The sequence below is a fragment of the Borostomias antarcticus genome (genome assembly GCF_949987555.1).
Source record: "Borostomias antarcticus genome assembly, chromosome: 33".
In the NCBI taxonomy this organism is placed as follows: domain Eukaryota; kingdom Metazoa; phylum Chordata; class Actinopteri; order Stomiiformes; family Stomiidae; genus Borostomias; species Borostomias antarcticus.
In genome coordinates this window covers 3,256,401-3,273,025 of record NC_140266.1, presented here as the reverse complement: position 1 = coordinate 3,273,025, position 16,625 = coordinate 3,256,401, and the positions used below count along the sequence as shown (strand labels likewise).

General features: G+C 42.3%; 1 protein-coding gene across 3 annotated transcripts; it reads left to right on the top strand.

Annotated features, from left to right (window-relative positions):
- The first annotated feature begins 321 nt into the window (after positions 1-321).
- Positions 322-16,390, top strand: ccdc71 (coiled-coil domain containing 71). 3 transcript variants are annotated; one of them, XM_084460615.1, is made up of 2 exons: positions 322-383; positions 14,334-16,390. In XM_084460615.1, the coding sequence occupies exon 2, from the start codon at positions 14,344-14,346 to the stop codon at positions 15,391-15,393; it is 1,050 nt and encodes a 349-aa protein (XP_084316741.1). In that variant the 5' UTR covers positions 322-383; positions 14,334-14,343; the 3' UTR covers positions 15,394-16,390. The 3 variants fall into 3 exon arrangements, with proteins under 3 accessions (XP_084316741.1, XP_084316743.1, XP_084316742.1); XM_084460617.1 differs by having other exon boundaries at positions 337-387; positions 14,338-16,390; XM_084460616.1 differs by having other exon boundaries at positions 382-387.
- The last annotated feature ends 235 nt before the right edge of the window (positions 16,391-16,625 follow it).

The following is a 16,625-nucleotide window of genomic DNA, read 5'->3' as shown; positions in this document are numbered from 1 at the left end:
CGATGTATTCGGACAAAAGCCCGGACACCACCTTGATTCATATCTGTGACTGAGACATATTATACGTAGAAATAAGCTTTAATAAGGGACATGAGTCAGTGTCGGGTCAATATACCTCGAGATGAAGCTTCAGTCAAAGATGGCTTGGATACGCCCCTTTGGAACGATCGAGCAGCCAATTGTGAGTCAGCTTCAGTCAAGATGGCTTGGATACGCCCCTTTGGAACGATCGAGCAGCCAATCGCGAGTCGTCATTCTATCGCGCGCACGCATCCTACACCTCCCTGAAACGCAACACTGTTTTGCAGCCATTTTACTCTGGGCTTCTGCTGGTGGTGGCTACAGTTGGACCAGAGGATGGCTTCGTATGATCATTGAAAAAGGCACGTAAGGAAATATTAATTTTTTTGTTTCTGCTTTCGTCTTTCGTTGCTAATGTCTCACACTATTTGAGATGGGGGTCGAATTACGCGAGGAAATATTGAGGCTTATGAAAACTAACGTCGGCATACTTTTGGCAGTTGGTTTCAGTGGTCGTTGGTTGGGAAGAGGGGCAGTAGTGAGGGGTCGTTGGTTGGGAAGAGGGGCAGTAGTGAGGGGTCGTTGGTTGGGAAGAGGGGCAGTAGTGAGGGGTCGTTGGTTGGGAAGAGGGGCAGTAGTGAGGGGTCGTTGGTTGGGAAGAGGGGCAGTAGTGAGGCGTGCGAGGATCGTTAGCTAGCTGAGGTGAAATCGTTCACAGATATTATTAACGTTAGCTAGCTACGTACTTTGATTTGTTATTGTGTTGCTGTGTAGCTAGTGCCTCTGTCACGTTTGTAATGTTGACTTGTGATATTCAGTGGTTGAGGGAAATGAGAGGTGAAACAGGCTTCAGATCTATAGGCTACACCATGTATTTGCTCCACCCATGCACTAATTAAATAGTTTAACCAGCTGAGTGATTTCACTAATTAGTTCCCCTACCTGGCTTAAGAGTTGTGCTAATTAGAATCAGCTGGTTTAGTGCAAGGCTGGAGTAAATATGTTATTAGTATTTACATTTTTACTTTCTGAAGCCGGGTTTTACGGTTTTATTTATTCCGACGAAAATATAGCCAGTTTTCTGTGAAGGGGGTGGTCCTAAGTGCAATTTAGAGAGGATTCTTGATTGGAATTTCTGATATTCCACGTTTGCGTTAATATTCAGTGGTTGGCGAAAATATAACTGGCCAGTTTTGTCTGTAGGGGGCGCTAGTGAGTAGCCTGGAAGCCAGACTTCCTTGCAAAAAAAGGTTTTTGCTAGCCGCCCAGAACAATTTCAAGAAATTACAAAATGGCGGCCAGAACAATTTCAAGAAATTACAAATGGTGCGCTACTCAGAGACTGCGTTTTAACTGCTGTTCTGCTTCCCAGTGGGGATAAAGCCCCTGATTGGTTCCTGTAGTTGATGCGTGAAAATATAATACAGGTTGCTGGCAAAACAGTCTCTCGAAGCTACAAACGGTAACGTTAACGTTAGTAGAATAAACACAGCCACGAGTGTAGTTATTGCAGAAATAGACTCAATAATGTCAACTAAACAAGAACAAGATTACACTGTGGAGGTTCTCTGAGGAAAATATGTTTTCGGCATTCTTACGACTGTATTTGGCAAGAGTTTTGTTATACTGGCTAAGGGAGTAGCTAAAGGCTCCCGCTCACTGAAATCGATCTGGGCGGCTGGAAGTCCAGACTGTAGTGTGTATCGCAATTTTATTTTATTTTTGCAAGGAAGTCTGGCTACACTGGATAGCAAATCAGTGTTTCCCCTACTACTGGCACAGCAGACTGAATCTTCTCCTTTCTTGTCTAATTAGTAGATTAGTCGCAGCGGTGGTATGGACGGTGAAGAAGGTACTGGTGAGCACTTTTTTGTAGACCGTCCGACTGACGGCAAGCTACAGAGCTGCTGGTCACAGCTAAAAATATCACCTCCAATTCAAAACCAATGGAGAGTGAGTGCCGGAAAGCAGGGTGGCCAACTTTCTGGGGGCAGTGTGAACTGCTCTGGCAAGGCTCCAAACTGAACCGCTCCACATTACATTCTGTCCTGTATATAGTTTCCCACGGGAAGCTCTGCAAATAGGGAAAGTCCAAATGTAAATCCCCTGGACGATCATAACCTTAGAAGCGTACTGTCAGGTTCCAATGGATTTGAGACATGGGGGTAAATTGAAATAAAACTGGCTGCAGATGGCCACAGCAAGGTGGCGACTAGTGCTAATCTCGGACGTGTAGCCTAGTCCTAATCCTTGTGAACGAGCCTATTGGTAGTGGAGAGAGTGACTAGGCCACATACCATTCACTTCCATATAGCTCTTATAATAGTTATTTTGTCGGGCAATACTAGCATGTCCGCAGATCTATTAAGTAGAAAAAGATGTCGAAAATTAATGACGGTTTTCTCTGAACTGGTTATGTCATATTTGTTTGTGTATGAAAAGGGTTAAGGTTGCCCTATAGATTTTGATATATTTCTGATGCCTCAATTCTATAATTAATTCTTATTTAGACTATAACGGCTTCATGATTTGAACTAGAAAGGGTGAAAGCATTTTGTTGGTGTAACCGAGTTGAAATGGTTAAACTCACTCCTACTCAGGATAAATATTGCCCACTTGCACCATGCTTTTCCTTGACATAACTGGTAGTGGTGTTTATATCCATCAGAGTAAGTAGTAGTAGTAAGTAAGTAAGTTTTATTTATATAGCGCCTTTCACAGCACGAATGCACAAAGCGCTTTACAATACAAATAACACATAAAAAGGGAAGAAAGAGCGACATACAAACAAGAGCAGGAGCAAGCAACAAAAGCGTCTGCTCTGAACGAAAGCCGGAAGGAAGAGGAGTCTAGTGCTCCAACAACCAGATCGATATTATTTTGTTTTACACACATAGCAAATAAATAAAGTTGATATCTATATCCATCTTAAGTTGAATTGTCCTCATTCTAACAAAGAGCCACTCTGAATTCTAAGTCTGCCATCCTAACCACTCAGCCACTGGGCATCCGCCCCAATGATTCGGATCCACTCCAAAATTTTATGGGTTCTAAGTTGGCCCGTGTTACACCCCTCCACTGAGTTTCGTGAAAATTGGTCTGGTAGTTTTTGCATAATCCGTAAAAAGTAACGAACAAACACACGCAACTGAAAACATAAGCTCTTGCCCTGCGACATGGTCTTCAGGCGGAACCAAAGATCCAGTGTTGATGGTGTTTAGGAACCAGGTGAGGTCACTGGTAAGGTTGCCACAGGTATTGGTGTTACCAATGTTACATGGTGTTCAGGCGTAAACCTTACAAATTACTTGCTCACCATCGTTTATTTTTTTATTTTTTTTTAAGAAAAGAAATACCTTTTAGTTAGTTTTTTCATATCAGCACCGACATTAATCAAATAAAACTGTAATTTCTAAAATACTAAGCGTGTGAGAGTTGTAGCACAGAATAGTGGAGTCAGATTTCACTTATCAAGTGATGAGGGTAAGAAGGCTATCACCAACGTATAGGCCTATCAAATGATCTGCTGTAGGGCTGTACCTGATTTAGAATTTCGTCAGTCGAATAGGATTCTCCTGTTCAAATCAGTCAACAATTTATTCCTCTTTATTTTTTTCCCATGCCAAGGTCGAGGGGAGACCGTGGGAGTCGGGACAGCTGTCAAACTTTGAACTTTAACTCGCAGGCAGCACAATAAAAAACACATTTTTTTTTGCTAAAAATGCATAATCTAGCCCAGATTGTCCATGTACTTTGGATGCCCACTTGGTCTTCTTATGCAGTGTTTCCCAGTCTACATTAGGGTGATTTCACGAATATAGTCTGCCTCCTCAACTGCACATTTTCACGGGCGCTAGAGCTCACTATCGATGGAGAAAAAAAAATCCAGCGGATATCTTAGTTAATACAAGATTGATCTAGGGAATAAGTTTTGTGTTGCAATATTTATTGCGTTTGGGAAATACACATGATTGCTGGCGCATAGTAGGCTGTAGCCGCATATGTCAGTCTTCAGTCTCCTTTTCTTGCACAATACATTGTTACAGAAATAGCCTAGGTCTAAAGCGAATGATTGGCCTATATACATCACAAGCCAGTCCTCCTGGTTTTGCTCCTTGTGGTGTTTTTCCAAATGCTGGCTATGATGTTAAACCAAGTAACAATGGTCTAACACATGCACACAACTTGCTACTACTGTTTGAGCTTCGAATACCAAACGAATAGTTGAATACTCAAATTACTCGGGCCAGTCCTATTACCAATACTGGTACTAATACCAACATTTAAATTGAAAAAATGATATTTCTAGTATGCGGATTAGTGTTTGTTCCAAACGTCCGAAGGACAATGAAAGTTGAACATTTTCTGAATCTGTTTCTCAGTTCAGAATTATGTGTATTCTTTTTAGGATAGGTTAGCCTAAGCCTAGATAACCGCATCATATTATACATTATTAAAAAAAGAGAAGACATGTGCAACATGCATCATTCACTCTACAATTGCTTCAGTGCACGTGTAACATTAATAATCATGATGGCAACTTCGCAGAAATACACTGGAAATATCAGAGCACATATTTTGCAAGGCTGGACAACAAGACGAGGAATTCTCTTCTCCCTGACAATGTGGAGAAACTTGTCTTCTTGGCAAACAAACCTGAAGAGAGTATAGGCTAGGTAAGGGTAAGGCTTATGTCACAAAACACTCTGTGTCCATGTTAATTTTTAGGCTATTTTGTTTATTTGGATGCACATTGTAATATCCTTATTTCATTCTCGGGTTATTCAGACATAGCCTACCTACATTAGACACACTGAAAACAACAATGTATTAAAGCTTGGTACTTTATGAAGCTATCAAGAGATATTCCTTCCCCAAATCATTTTACAACTTGTTTTGTTTATGATAAGGAGAGCCACCGCCGAAGTGCAGCAGTGTGCATTCATTAGTAGTGATGTTGTGATCGGGATTTTTGCGGCCGATACCAATCACCGATTATTTTCCTCAGGATTGGCCGATACTGACTTAATAAAATAAATAAATAAATTTTAATTTGACCTTTATTTTACTAGGTAAAATCAGTTGAGAACCAGTTCTCATTTTCAATGATGACCTAGCCAAGAGGCGCCGTCAGAAATAGGCTTTTCCGTGACCTTTATTTCGAGATTAATTGAAAGAAAGCTACTGGACATAAGTTTTGTTTCACAAAACTACAGCTATTATCGAGTGATTAGCCGCAGTAGCTTTGGAGATATTTGAGCTGTATGAAAAAGCACTGTATGAAGAGATCCCCTGAGAAAATTTGTGCAATTGGAATGGATGTTGGATATTGTTGACATAACATTATTCAACTCGAGATCAAGCTACATCACATCGAACAGGTTCTGTATTTATACCCTTGTTTGCTGTGGTTCGTCACTATTTCACATTCTGAATTGAATTGACCCACCACTCTATAGCTTGTAGCATCCAGGTTTGTACTTGTATCTACAGTACGTCAAGCTAACCAGCTAGAATAGACTTAAAGCACAAGGCTTTTGCAATCGGCCGATTTGGCAACCAATAAATAATCATACTTATCATCACTTATCATACTCATCATCACGCTTATCATACTCATCACGCTTATCATCTTATCATACTATCATACTTTGACTGAATGGATCAAACTGAATGGATCTGCCTCGATTCACCATTGTTGGGTTGTTTTTATTTTCCACACTTCCCATTTCCGTTATTGACTGTCTTCTGGTTGGTTAAAATGGCCTTTCCGTTAGAAGTTACATCGCCACCTACTGCTTTGGCATGTGCATTACATCGCTTGGTAGCTGATTTTGGGGGTTTGTGTGGATATCTTTTTTTTTTCCCACACCACTCGTGTGCACAGATTTTTTGGGGAAACCGGAGCATAAAACGTCGGTTTCAGAAGTACACAGGTTCATATGAACAAGCCCTGAAACATGGGGTTTGGACTAGCGTAACAAATGCAGCGATGTCCAAACATGTCCTGCTCACACGCACGTGTGTGTGTGTGCACAGAGGCAAAACAAAGCTTTGAGTGAAGCTTGCTTCCCATATGGGGGCACTAGAGACATGGGGTTTGGAGTGGGGTGTGCGGGGGGAGAGCCCGGAGTGCACTAAACCGCCCCCGCCTCACGTTTATCATGATCTTCTTGGGCTGCACGATTGGTTTGGCAAAGGCCCCCTTGTGACATTTATTGGTAGCTAGTGTTCTGCTGGTAAAAATAAAAAATAAATAAAACGATGCTCGGCTCCGAGTAGGAAATGAGTCCTTACCCCAAGTGAAGGAGTTCAAGTATCTGGGAGTGAGGGAACCATGGAGAGGGAGTTTGGCCGGAGAATCGGAGCAGCTGGTGCGGTTCTGCAGTCGCTTTACCGCACTGTTGTGACGAAAAGAGAGCTGAGCCAAAAGGCAAAGCTCTCGATCTACCGGTCTATCTTCGTCCCCACCCTCACCTATGGTCATGAAGGATGGGTCATGACCGAAAGAACGAGATCACGGATACAAGCGGCCGAAATGAGTTTTTGAGGTGGGCTTTTCCCCGCTGGCGTTTCTCTGCGGCACAGGCCGTGACTCCAAAGGTCAAAACCTATTTTTGGAGTTATAATCCGCATAGGCTAGCATGTGGCAAGGATGAGTTGAGTAATATTCATTGCACCAGATCATTGCAGCATATTATGATTAATGTCCCTCGGCCTAACTTGATGGATGGGAGCAACCTAAAATGGCCAATAACAAGTTGTACTGATAAGACTGACCAATGAGAGATGCAGGCCTGCTGGCCGAGCCTTATTGTGACTAATGGAATGTGGGTCCCACGTCTTATAAGACGAGATACGGATGTGAATTGGGAGCTGTTGTCTTGTGGATTTATCCCTGCTGTAACACCTTGCATGAAAAGCAATAAACCTGGATTTACGTTCTCTCGTCTGACATCCTCTTTATTTAAGGACCATAAATTACAGTAAGATAATCTCTCTTTTGAATAATTATTAATCAGTAATATGTGTAAGCTAAGTTTCCATCATTTTCTCCGGAGGGTGGCTGGGGTCTCCCTGAGAGATCGGGTGAGAAGTTCAGTCATCCGGGAGAGACTCGGAGCAGAGCCACTGCTCCTTTGCGTCGAAAGGAGCCAGTTGAGGTGGTTCGGGCATCTAGTGAGGATGCCTCCTGGGCGCCTCCCTAGGGAGGTGTTCCAGGTGTGTCCGGCTGGGAGGAGGCCGCGGGGTAGACCCAGGACTAGGTGGCGGGACTACATCTCCGCACTGGCCTGTGAGCGGCTAAAGATTCCCCAGGCAGAGCTGGTTGATGCTGCCAGGGAAAGGGATGTCCACAGTACCGAATATTACTCCTATTAGTGTACCGCTAGCATAGTAACGTTAGATAACGTTCTTGGATTGAGGAGATACAAAACAACACAAACGATTGGTCTCAGAATGGGCTTGTATGCAGCTGCTAGTCTAGTAACTTTAACAATGAGACCCAATCAACTTTCACTTTCACATTAGCCTCGCTCTCCTACCTTCACATAGACATTCTAGGCTATATCCACAATCTCTTGAAAATTAACTATTTCCAAATCGATTTTATGAATCTTTTTTGTACCACTATAAACTAGAGGACTGATGGCAGCCTACCAAAATGAATCAAAAACTCAAAATGGCTTAAAAATGTTTTTGGCTGTTTGGCTAGGGCTACTTCCTAGCTTAGCTAGCGCTACCTATAACCACCACCACGCCTTGTTGAGGTCAGTTGGATGTTCTATTGCCAGTCGGCTTCTTAGATGCCAGCATTCTTAACTAGGTTTGCAATAAACATTTTTGAATGCATCCTTTTGTACAATTCATGGTAGTGGCTAGCTAACGTTAGTTTACCGTATGTGTCACACAAGCTGCAGGCCAACCTGCTATTTGCTAGTAAGCCAACTAGGTTGTTTTGCCAGCTCAGCTAGATAAAACACACCAGCCAATGCATAACATATGCAGATATAGATTAGGTTAGGCTAAGATTATGATAGTCTTGGCTCAAGTCTTAAAGAAACATTTTAGCCAATCAGATCTGTTTATTTTGCAAAATACCTGTGTATCCACAGGCATCTGTGTATGCTGTTTTCTTACAGTCACTGAGCTAGGCTACCTGATTATTGAGGTCTTATAATCTTTCTGTCACAGTACAGTATCAGACAGAAGATTGACGTTTTAATAAAGTAGGATGTAAGATGTTGAAGTAGGCTACATGGGTTTTTTACTTTTGATATTTTTTTACCGTGGTATCGAATTGGGTATCGAGAATCTTGTCGTTTCACTGGTATTGGTATCGACGACTACATTTTGTGACATCCCTATGCCCCGCCTAGTGAGAGCCTGCAGAAAAAGTGCAGCTAGCTCAATACTGGAACGATCAGTAAAATTATGGTCTCTTTGTTTCAGGTTCATGGTAGACGGACCACAAATGGGGCTAAATGTCCAAAATAGCACACTACCCCTTTAATTTCTTCAGAGAATACATCAGGCGAATCATAGGATTGTTGTGATATGGAAAGCGTTTGTGTATGGTTGACAAAAGGTCAAAGCATGCTTTTTTTGCTGTAACCTTACCATGTAAACTTACCATGACTGCCAAGTTATGCAACACATCAATACTAGGGCTGGGTATCGATACTGATTTCCAAAAATGAATGAATGAATGAACCATTGAATGAATTCATGAACTATTCATTCCTTAATTTATTCATTCATTCATTAAATAAAGGATTGATTTTGGGATTCATGAATCGATTCTGAATCATTCGATTCATCGATTATTTTTTTAACCCAGCCCTACTGGCTCCCCATGTTAGATATTGTGCACTTCCGGTTTCTACGGGAATCCCGGGAATTCCCTGGAGGGGGATCTATAACATGGGGATTTTAAAATGGTCAGATTCGGGAATTCTGAGCAACTGTATGCCCATTCACCTCTATTAATTTGGAGCCAAAATGTCTGTTTTAGACAGAACATGCAGAACAACCACCACGGGTCCATGGCACTGTGCACTAGTTTGATCTAATAGGAACCTATCCTATTATGCTGCGTTTACTTTGCATCAGAAACATCAGATTTTCCTGGTTCTATGTCAAAATCATCAGCAAATTAATTTACCTGAACTCAGGATTTCCGCCATTTTACTCAACCCACCACAGCTGCTGATGTGAAATCAAGATGGCTACTCTGCGCATCAACAAGTGAAAGCTGTAATAAGACTGTTTATTAGCACTTCTTTCTTATTTGTATTTCATGAAATCAGTCCTACACAGTACTGTCCAACTTCTATCAGTGGACAGTGTTGCTACAGTGTTCGTATGCGCAAATTGGATAGTAACTGGTATTTCTAACAATGGCTAACTTGGCTAGAACTACAAAGATGGGGCAAATGTGGGGTGTACGCTGTTTGTTTCTGGAACACTTTTAACTGGGGTATGAAGTTATCACAGGCAGAAAATCTGAGTGAATGAGGCAACTGGAACGCAGCATTAGCACAGAGAGTGACCTGACAGTGGTGACGATGCACTGTTTGTAATTTGAGCCGCAGCAGCACGCATGGTGTGAGTCGAGAGCAGCGATAGAGAGAACGGAACACTTTTTGTTTAGTTCTCAATCAGTGCTACTTGTTGAGTGTTGAATATATAAATTGACCAGGTGTCAAAATGAAATGCCAACAAACTGTGGCTAGCTAGCCAGCTAGTGTCGGCAATTACGTCACAGCTGGGTAACATCAGCTTTAGATGAATGAGCAAGTTTGGTTTTTGTTAGAAACTTGTTTTTTTCACCAACTGCTAATACAACAATATATGCTGTGTTTGAGTTGCCTTGGAAACTGGGATTTTAATAGTGATGACTTCAAAATTGCTATATTTTTCTGTATTTGGCTACTGAAGTGCTGTAGCCTATGTTGTTTGTATTTCTTGCTAGACACTTATCTTGAAAGACTGAGACGTTAGCCCTCTCAGCTGTGTGTCTCGTTTTTTCCTCTCGTCTCCCTATGACACTGTTCTCCATGTTAGTAATGAATAGCTCTTGACATTATATTCCTTTAGAACGGCGACTTTGTTCTTGCATATCAGGCAGGTAGCTTTTCCATTGAACTCCACAAAAAATACTGCAATATCCATCTTTCTTGAAACTGTGTTCCTAACGTTAGTTAACCATGAAAACAGCCTCTCGGTGTCTAGTTGCATTCAGTTCATTGTTCATAGTCGCGTGCGGATTTATTGTGACTATGCAGCATTCACCTCACGCGCTGCGCACAATAACAGAATTTCAGCCCACGTTTGAGCGACTTGAATTTCGCATTGTATGCCTGCCTGCCGGAGCCGTTTACATGAAATTATTTTGCGGGCCGGATTACATTATATTTCTGACATCATGTCGTGGGCCGGACGGATTGGTGTGGTGGGCCGCAAATGGCCCGCGGGCCGCGAGTTTGAGACCCCTGATGTATAGGATATTGGGCTGATGTCACCGATCCATGTTAGCACTGTCAACCAAACTCAAAAATGATATTCGACTTTCTATATTTTCTGAAAATAGAATATATTCGATTGTTGGTTTTATACAGTATATAATTTTGCATAGAAAATGACCAGTAAAATGGAACTGGTACCAGTTCTAACCACAAAAGAGTGTCCGCCGCCTATTGTCAAGAACAAGACAAATGGGTTTACCTGCATAGAGAATTATGAGGCGGCTGCCTCCGTCAAATTTTGTGCTGTTTCCAGCTCTCAACAAAAAAAAAAACACTACTCAGACCTTCCAACCTGGAACTGTTATATGCTAGATTTAGAGAATGAAGATGAGATTCAGATCAATCAATCAATCAATCAAAGCTTTATTTGTATAGCACATTTCATACCCAGAGGCAACACAATGCGCTTTACAGAGAACAAGGGAGGTGGGTATACGACCCACTCTACATATTCCAGAGGGAAGCAAAAAAACAGTATCACCCAGGGGCCAGATAAGTGAGCTGTAAAAATTGCTTCCCTGACCCCTCTCAACAAGATGATCGAGCAAGCTCCTGGAGTATTTTTGTCTACCGGCTAAGAACATTTATAAAGCAATAAATTACATTAAATTAAATTTTCAGAGTAAGAGAGGCTAAAAACATCATAGGAGAGACATGGCAAACACTGGTGTATGTCTGTGTGTGCGTGAATGTGCCTGGGCCCAGATAGATGCAGGGGTTGGGGTAAGGAGGGGGTAGGAAAATGATACGGACCCGGGTTAGGGTGAGGGGAAGGGGATCTGAGCCCAGGACTGGTGTATGTCTGTGTGTGTGAGAGTGTGCCTGGGTCCAGGTAGAGGCAGGGGTCAGGGGTAGGGTGGGGGTAGGAAAAGGATACGGACCCGGGTGAGGGTGAGGGGAAGGGGGTACTGGGCCCAGGCCTAAAGCCGGAAGCGGACTGGTGTATGTCTGTGTGTACGTGTGTGTGTTAACTAATTGCTACGACATCCACAGCAGACACAGGGGTATCTATCGGACTCAGGGTGGTCTGCTGGTGACAGTGGGGCATCCACTGGATCTGGTTAGAAGATAGGAGGGAGAGAGAGAGGCACTAGGGAGAGGGGAGGCAGAACAGGGTTAGTAGCACACAGAGCCATATATAGAGCAATAAATTACATCAAATTACATTTTCAGAGCAAGAAAGGCTAGAGCATCATGGGAGAGGTATGGCAAACACTGGTGTGTGTCTGTGTGTGTGTGCGTGCCTGGGCCCAGATAGAGGCAGGGGTTGGGGTAGGGTGGGGGTAGGAAAAGGATACGGACCCTGGTTAGGGTGAGGGGGAGGGGATCCGAGCCCAGGACTGGTGTATGTGTGTGTGAGTGTACCTGGGTCCAGTTAGAGGCAGGGGTCGGGGGTAGGGTGGGGGTAGGAAAAGGATACGGACCCGGGTTAGGGTGAGGGGAAGGGGGACTGGGCCCAGGTCCAGGCCTAAGCCGTATGTGGACTGATGTGTGTCTGTGTGTACGTGTGTGTGTTAACTAAATACTACAACATCCACAGCTGACACGGGGGTATCTATCGGACTCAGGGTGGTCTGCGGGCGACAGTGGGGCATCCACTGGACCTGGTTAGAAGGTAGGAGGGAGAGAGAGAGGCATTAGGGGAGGCAGAAAACGGTTAGTAGCACGCTGAGCCATTTAAGCAACACAGCTCAGAACAGAACAAGCCTGTTTCAGGGCAACCAGCTTCTGTACACAACTTGATATACATACAGTGCATAGCAGGATATACACCAATGTATACAGAGGATTCACAGGTAGGTTTGAGGCTTGAGGCTGCCTTCCTGTGTTTCAAGGTCCTAGCTAGTGATGTATTCTGTCACACAATATCTGCATAATCCAGAATGTGTAAAACTAGTTGGGAAATTATTATTTTTCTTACCTGAAGGGTGAAACAATCTTGTGAGCTGTATAATATGTTCAGGCTGCGATTTTTTTTTAAATGACATAATCAATATAGGCTAAGGCTTAAAGGAGAGTTCAGGATCCAGCCATACACCCAGATATTTAAATACATCAACTTTCTCAAGTGGTGACCCATCACAAAAGTTAACTCATGTTAATACATGTATTACAAGTTTGTATCTAGTGCCAAATAGCATGCTGTAAGTTTTTTTTTTTATTCAATATAAGTCTGTTATATAAAACCAGCTTTGAACAGCATTAAAATCTGATTGCAGCTTTGTATCTGACTGTCATCAGCATATAAAAGAACATTACAATCAGAGCATATCTTTGGGAGATCATAGATAAAGATGGAAAAAAGAAGGGGACCCAAAGAAGAACCTTGTGGCACACCTTTGTCCATAACTAGATAACCAGACTACCATGATAAACAACAATGTCTGTTATGTAGATAAGAATGTAGATAGGAATTGGACCAGAATATAGCCTGTTCCGAAGGTCCAATCGAATTAACTTTATCCAAAAGTAGGTAATGATCAACCTCTCCAACCTCTCAACTTGTTCTTGGAGCTGTTTATTCTTCTCGCTGAGTTTCTCGTTCTCCAGATTTGTAATTCGAGTATCCATGTTGGCTTGTTCGTCTTGGACGCCCACAATCTTGCTATTCCACCCAGCAATGTCATTCTTGAGTGTGTCAAATTGCGGCTGCAAATTCAAATTGTTAAGCGCAGTGGCGATTTCTTCTCGCATTATCTTGCAAATTAATTCAGCCAATACTTCTTGGTTCATTTTCTCGGCCGTGTCAATTTCAGTCACCTGTTCCTCGACTTCACTCTTCTCTGTTTGTTTGCCTTTTTTCACTTTCCTTGGAGGCATTTACTTTATAACCCCAGTCTTAAACGAAAAAACAACTTTCTTTCTTTAAACCATATATATATATATATATGTTTTATACCATATTTCAGCCAATTCTTTGAAACTTTGGCGCTCTGCGTTCTCCAGGCGTGTTCAGCTGTCACGCATGTCCAGCTACCATTGTGCAAAGTTACGTAAAAAGCAACAAGTCAGTTATGGGGCTGCCATAGACTTCCATGGCAGATGAATAATAATAATACTACCAATTACAATAGGGTGCCTCACACTTTCGTGCTTGGCCGCCTAAGAATCATTATCAGCCCCCAAAATCCAGATTGGAGCATCCCTATTTTACTGAGGTTTACGCAAAAATGAATAATAGGATTTTCTTTGCGTCCAATATACAGGGGGTATACAAGAGTAAAATATACAGCTGATTCTCTGAATAAAGAAATAATCAACAAAGGAGCACCACGGACTCTAACGATTAGCCAGTCAGCACCAAGGGCGGGACTAACACCATTGTCAAGCTGTTGTCGAGCATTGTCAAGCTGTGCATTCGGACAATGCGACTTGAGAACTTCTGGGAACTCAGATTACTTGGACGATTGATAGTAGAAACAAAGAAGTCTACATTTTGTTACTTATAGTAGCCTACTACTACTACATTACTGTCTCACTTCGCTCTGTGTTGTCATTATGTTGTCTATGGTTGTCATGGCTATGCATCAACAATGACGTTTGAATGGAATCTCCCTTCCCCATGGAAATCGGTTAGAGTGGAAGCAATGACTGAAGTTCTCAACAGAGTGTAATGAGTTGGCAATTTTATCTCGGGCTACCTAATAATACCTACCTAATAATAAAACAGATAATCAAGATAACTGTTAAGTACAGTACAATACAGTAGAGAAAATAATATGGTGTGTACAAAATGTATAAAGTGTATGTTAATGATGATAACATTATTAAAAATGTCTTTGACAGGAAGGACAGTATGGAGGACATCAGAAGCCTTCAAGATCACTTGTATGTCACGAAAGAAGAATCGGCCTTGAGCTCATGGTCCAGGATTGCCTCAGCTGGACAGACTGTTCTCATTGAAGCATTGCAGATCTTCAACCCAATGTCGAAGGATCTCTCAGACACTGAGGAGCTTGTCTCCTTTCTCCAAGGGATAAAGGAAGAGGGACACAAACCCACAGTTTTAAGAAGCAAGGATGTGTATGGGTACAAGTCGTGTACAACAAAAGAAGTCCCTGCAGAGATACACAGGTGTACAGAAAAGGCCAGCCAAAAGCCAGCCAAGAAGAGGGGTAGAAAACCTCCCAACAAGAAGAGGGAAATCAAACAGACATCGTCCAGCGTGGCAGAAAGAGCTGGTTTAAGAAGTTTTTCACAAGGGCAGTTCAAGGGTGCAGTTACACCAAGACCTCTTTTCCTAACTGTGGAAGCTTCCCAGGTGCAACAATGCCTGAGACTGACAAACATTAAGGGCTTGTCGCTCGGGCATACTGCCAGACTGCAGATTCACACAGACTGGAATTCTCTAGGGATGGCTACTGGTGACCCTCAACATTATTCAACACTTTCAGGAATACCCTTACAGCCTTCACAGGGTGCTGGTAGAATACCGTCAGCAGTGGCCTTGCTCAGCCCAAGAATGGCCTCCTGCCCAATCAGAGTAGACAGCGCCCTCATCGGAGACTCTGCACCAGTCATGTACTCCAATGACAGAGTTTTCACACAAGCCAACATGTATGACACTGACATTACAAGCAACGAACTGGGATGGAGAAGCAATGGAGCACACAGGGGGGTGAAATGTTCCAAAGTGCGGGGCATGTCGCAACCCATGCGTTTCATGAACGGACAGAGGGACTGCAGGCTAGATGAGAGCAGTCTGAGGTGGAAAGTCATCAAGATGGACGATTGTCCATCAGTTGAGGAGATGAGGAGGAAAGCACAGAGGATCTTGCAAGTCGATTTGTCACCTGTTATACAGATTCAACCCCTTCATGTGTCTTATGTAGTTGATCAAAGGTGAGATGTTTGAGGCTGCAATTTGCCCTGGCTTCCATGTTGCTGTCTTTTTGCTGCTTGGTCAAAACTTAGGACTGTGATGTTTGTGTCCAAATTGGCATAAAGGACCAGACATTACTGAGTTTTCTTCCTGTTTTAATGGTGAATCACATTATTATCCAATTATCCAGATGCGAAATATGTAGAATTGGAAGCCTAAACTGTGATATGCCGCAGCAGTACAGTAGGCTATATTTTCACTATTTTTACACTAAGGTTATCTTGAATACCATGGTGTGCACCTATTTGCAGTCCATGGAGCTAGGTGTAGCCTAATCTCCTTGGGCATCATCCTTCTACACTGATTTATCATTCCATGATCAGCTGTATTATTTATTGTGGTTGATTGAGATTTAAGCCACTTGGGTGTAGCCTGTTTAATTGCAATTTTCACATTGGAGGTTTCTAATTATTCTGTGCATTTGCTGAATGTAAGTACCCAAATGGCAGAAACCTTTATTTCCAAACCAAATTAATGGCCTTATTCATTTCAACTGTTTTCACAATACTTGTTATTTTTGGATAATACCATTTTGTTGTCTTGTTCAGAAAGGAAACATGTTAAAGGCCGAGTTTGATATACTAAGACATTTTGGAGTGCCAAATCAAAACCACAAAGGTAGGACTAATGTGAGTTTTTCTTCCCTTCCAGAAACTGGTCTATAAGATGCTTTTAGCATCGGTGCTAAATCGGACATTTTGCCTTTCCTACTGTCCTATGTTGAAAATCTGTTGAAAATTGAATGGATGTGTTCAGACAAGTAGCAAAAAAAAGCATTCAAAACGTAATAGTGGTCATTTGTTACAGTAAGTGGCTGTTGCAAACAGACCAAGCCCTTTGGTTTTTGTGCGTTATGTAGATTCTTATTTTATTTCGGTCATTGATTAATATGCTTGTTTTGAGGATGTCATGGGCCTAATTTAGTTTTTGTCCGTTTGTTTTTTTCTTACTGTCCAGTCGGTGCAGCAGACTGTATATATTTCGTGTAGCATTTCAGAAATTTCTCAATAAAGTTGACTTGAAAAGGATGTCAGTGTATGGCTTATGCTGCTACTTCAATAATATGGCGTGACCTGGTAAGATTTCAAGAATGTAGGTCTAGATGATGTAGGTGTGAATTAAATTTCTTTGACATTGTGAAATGCTAATCCTAAACCCATATCCCTTTGAATTGCATGCCGTCATTGAATAAATTG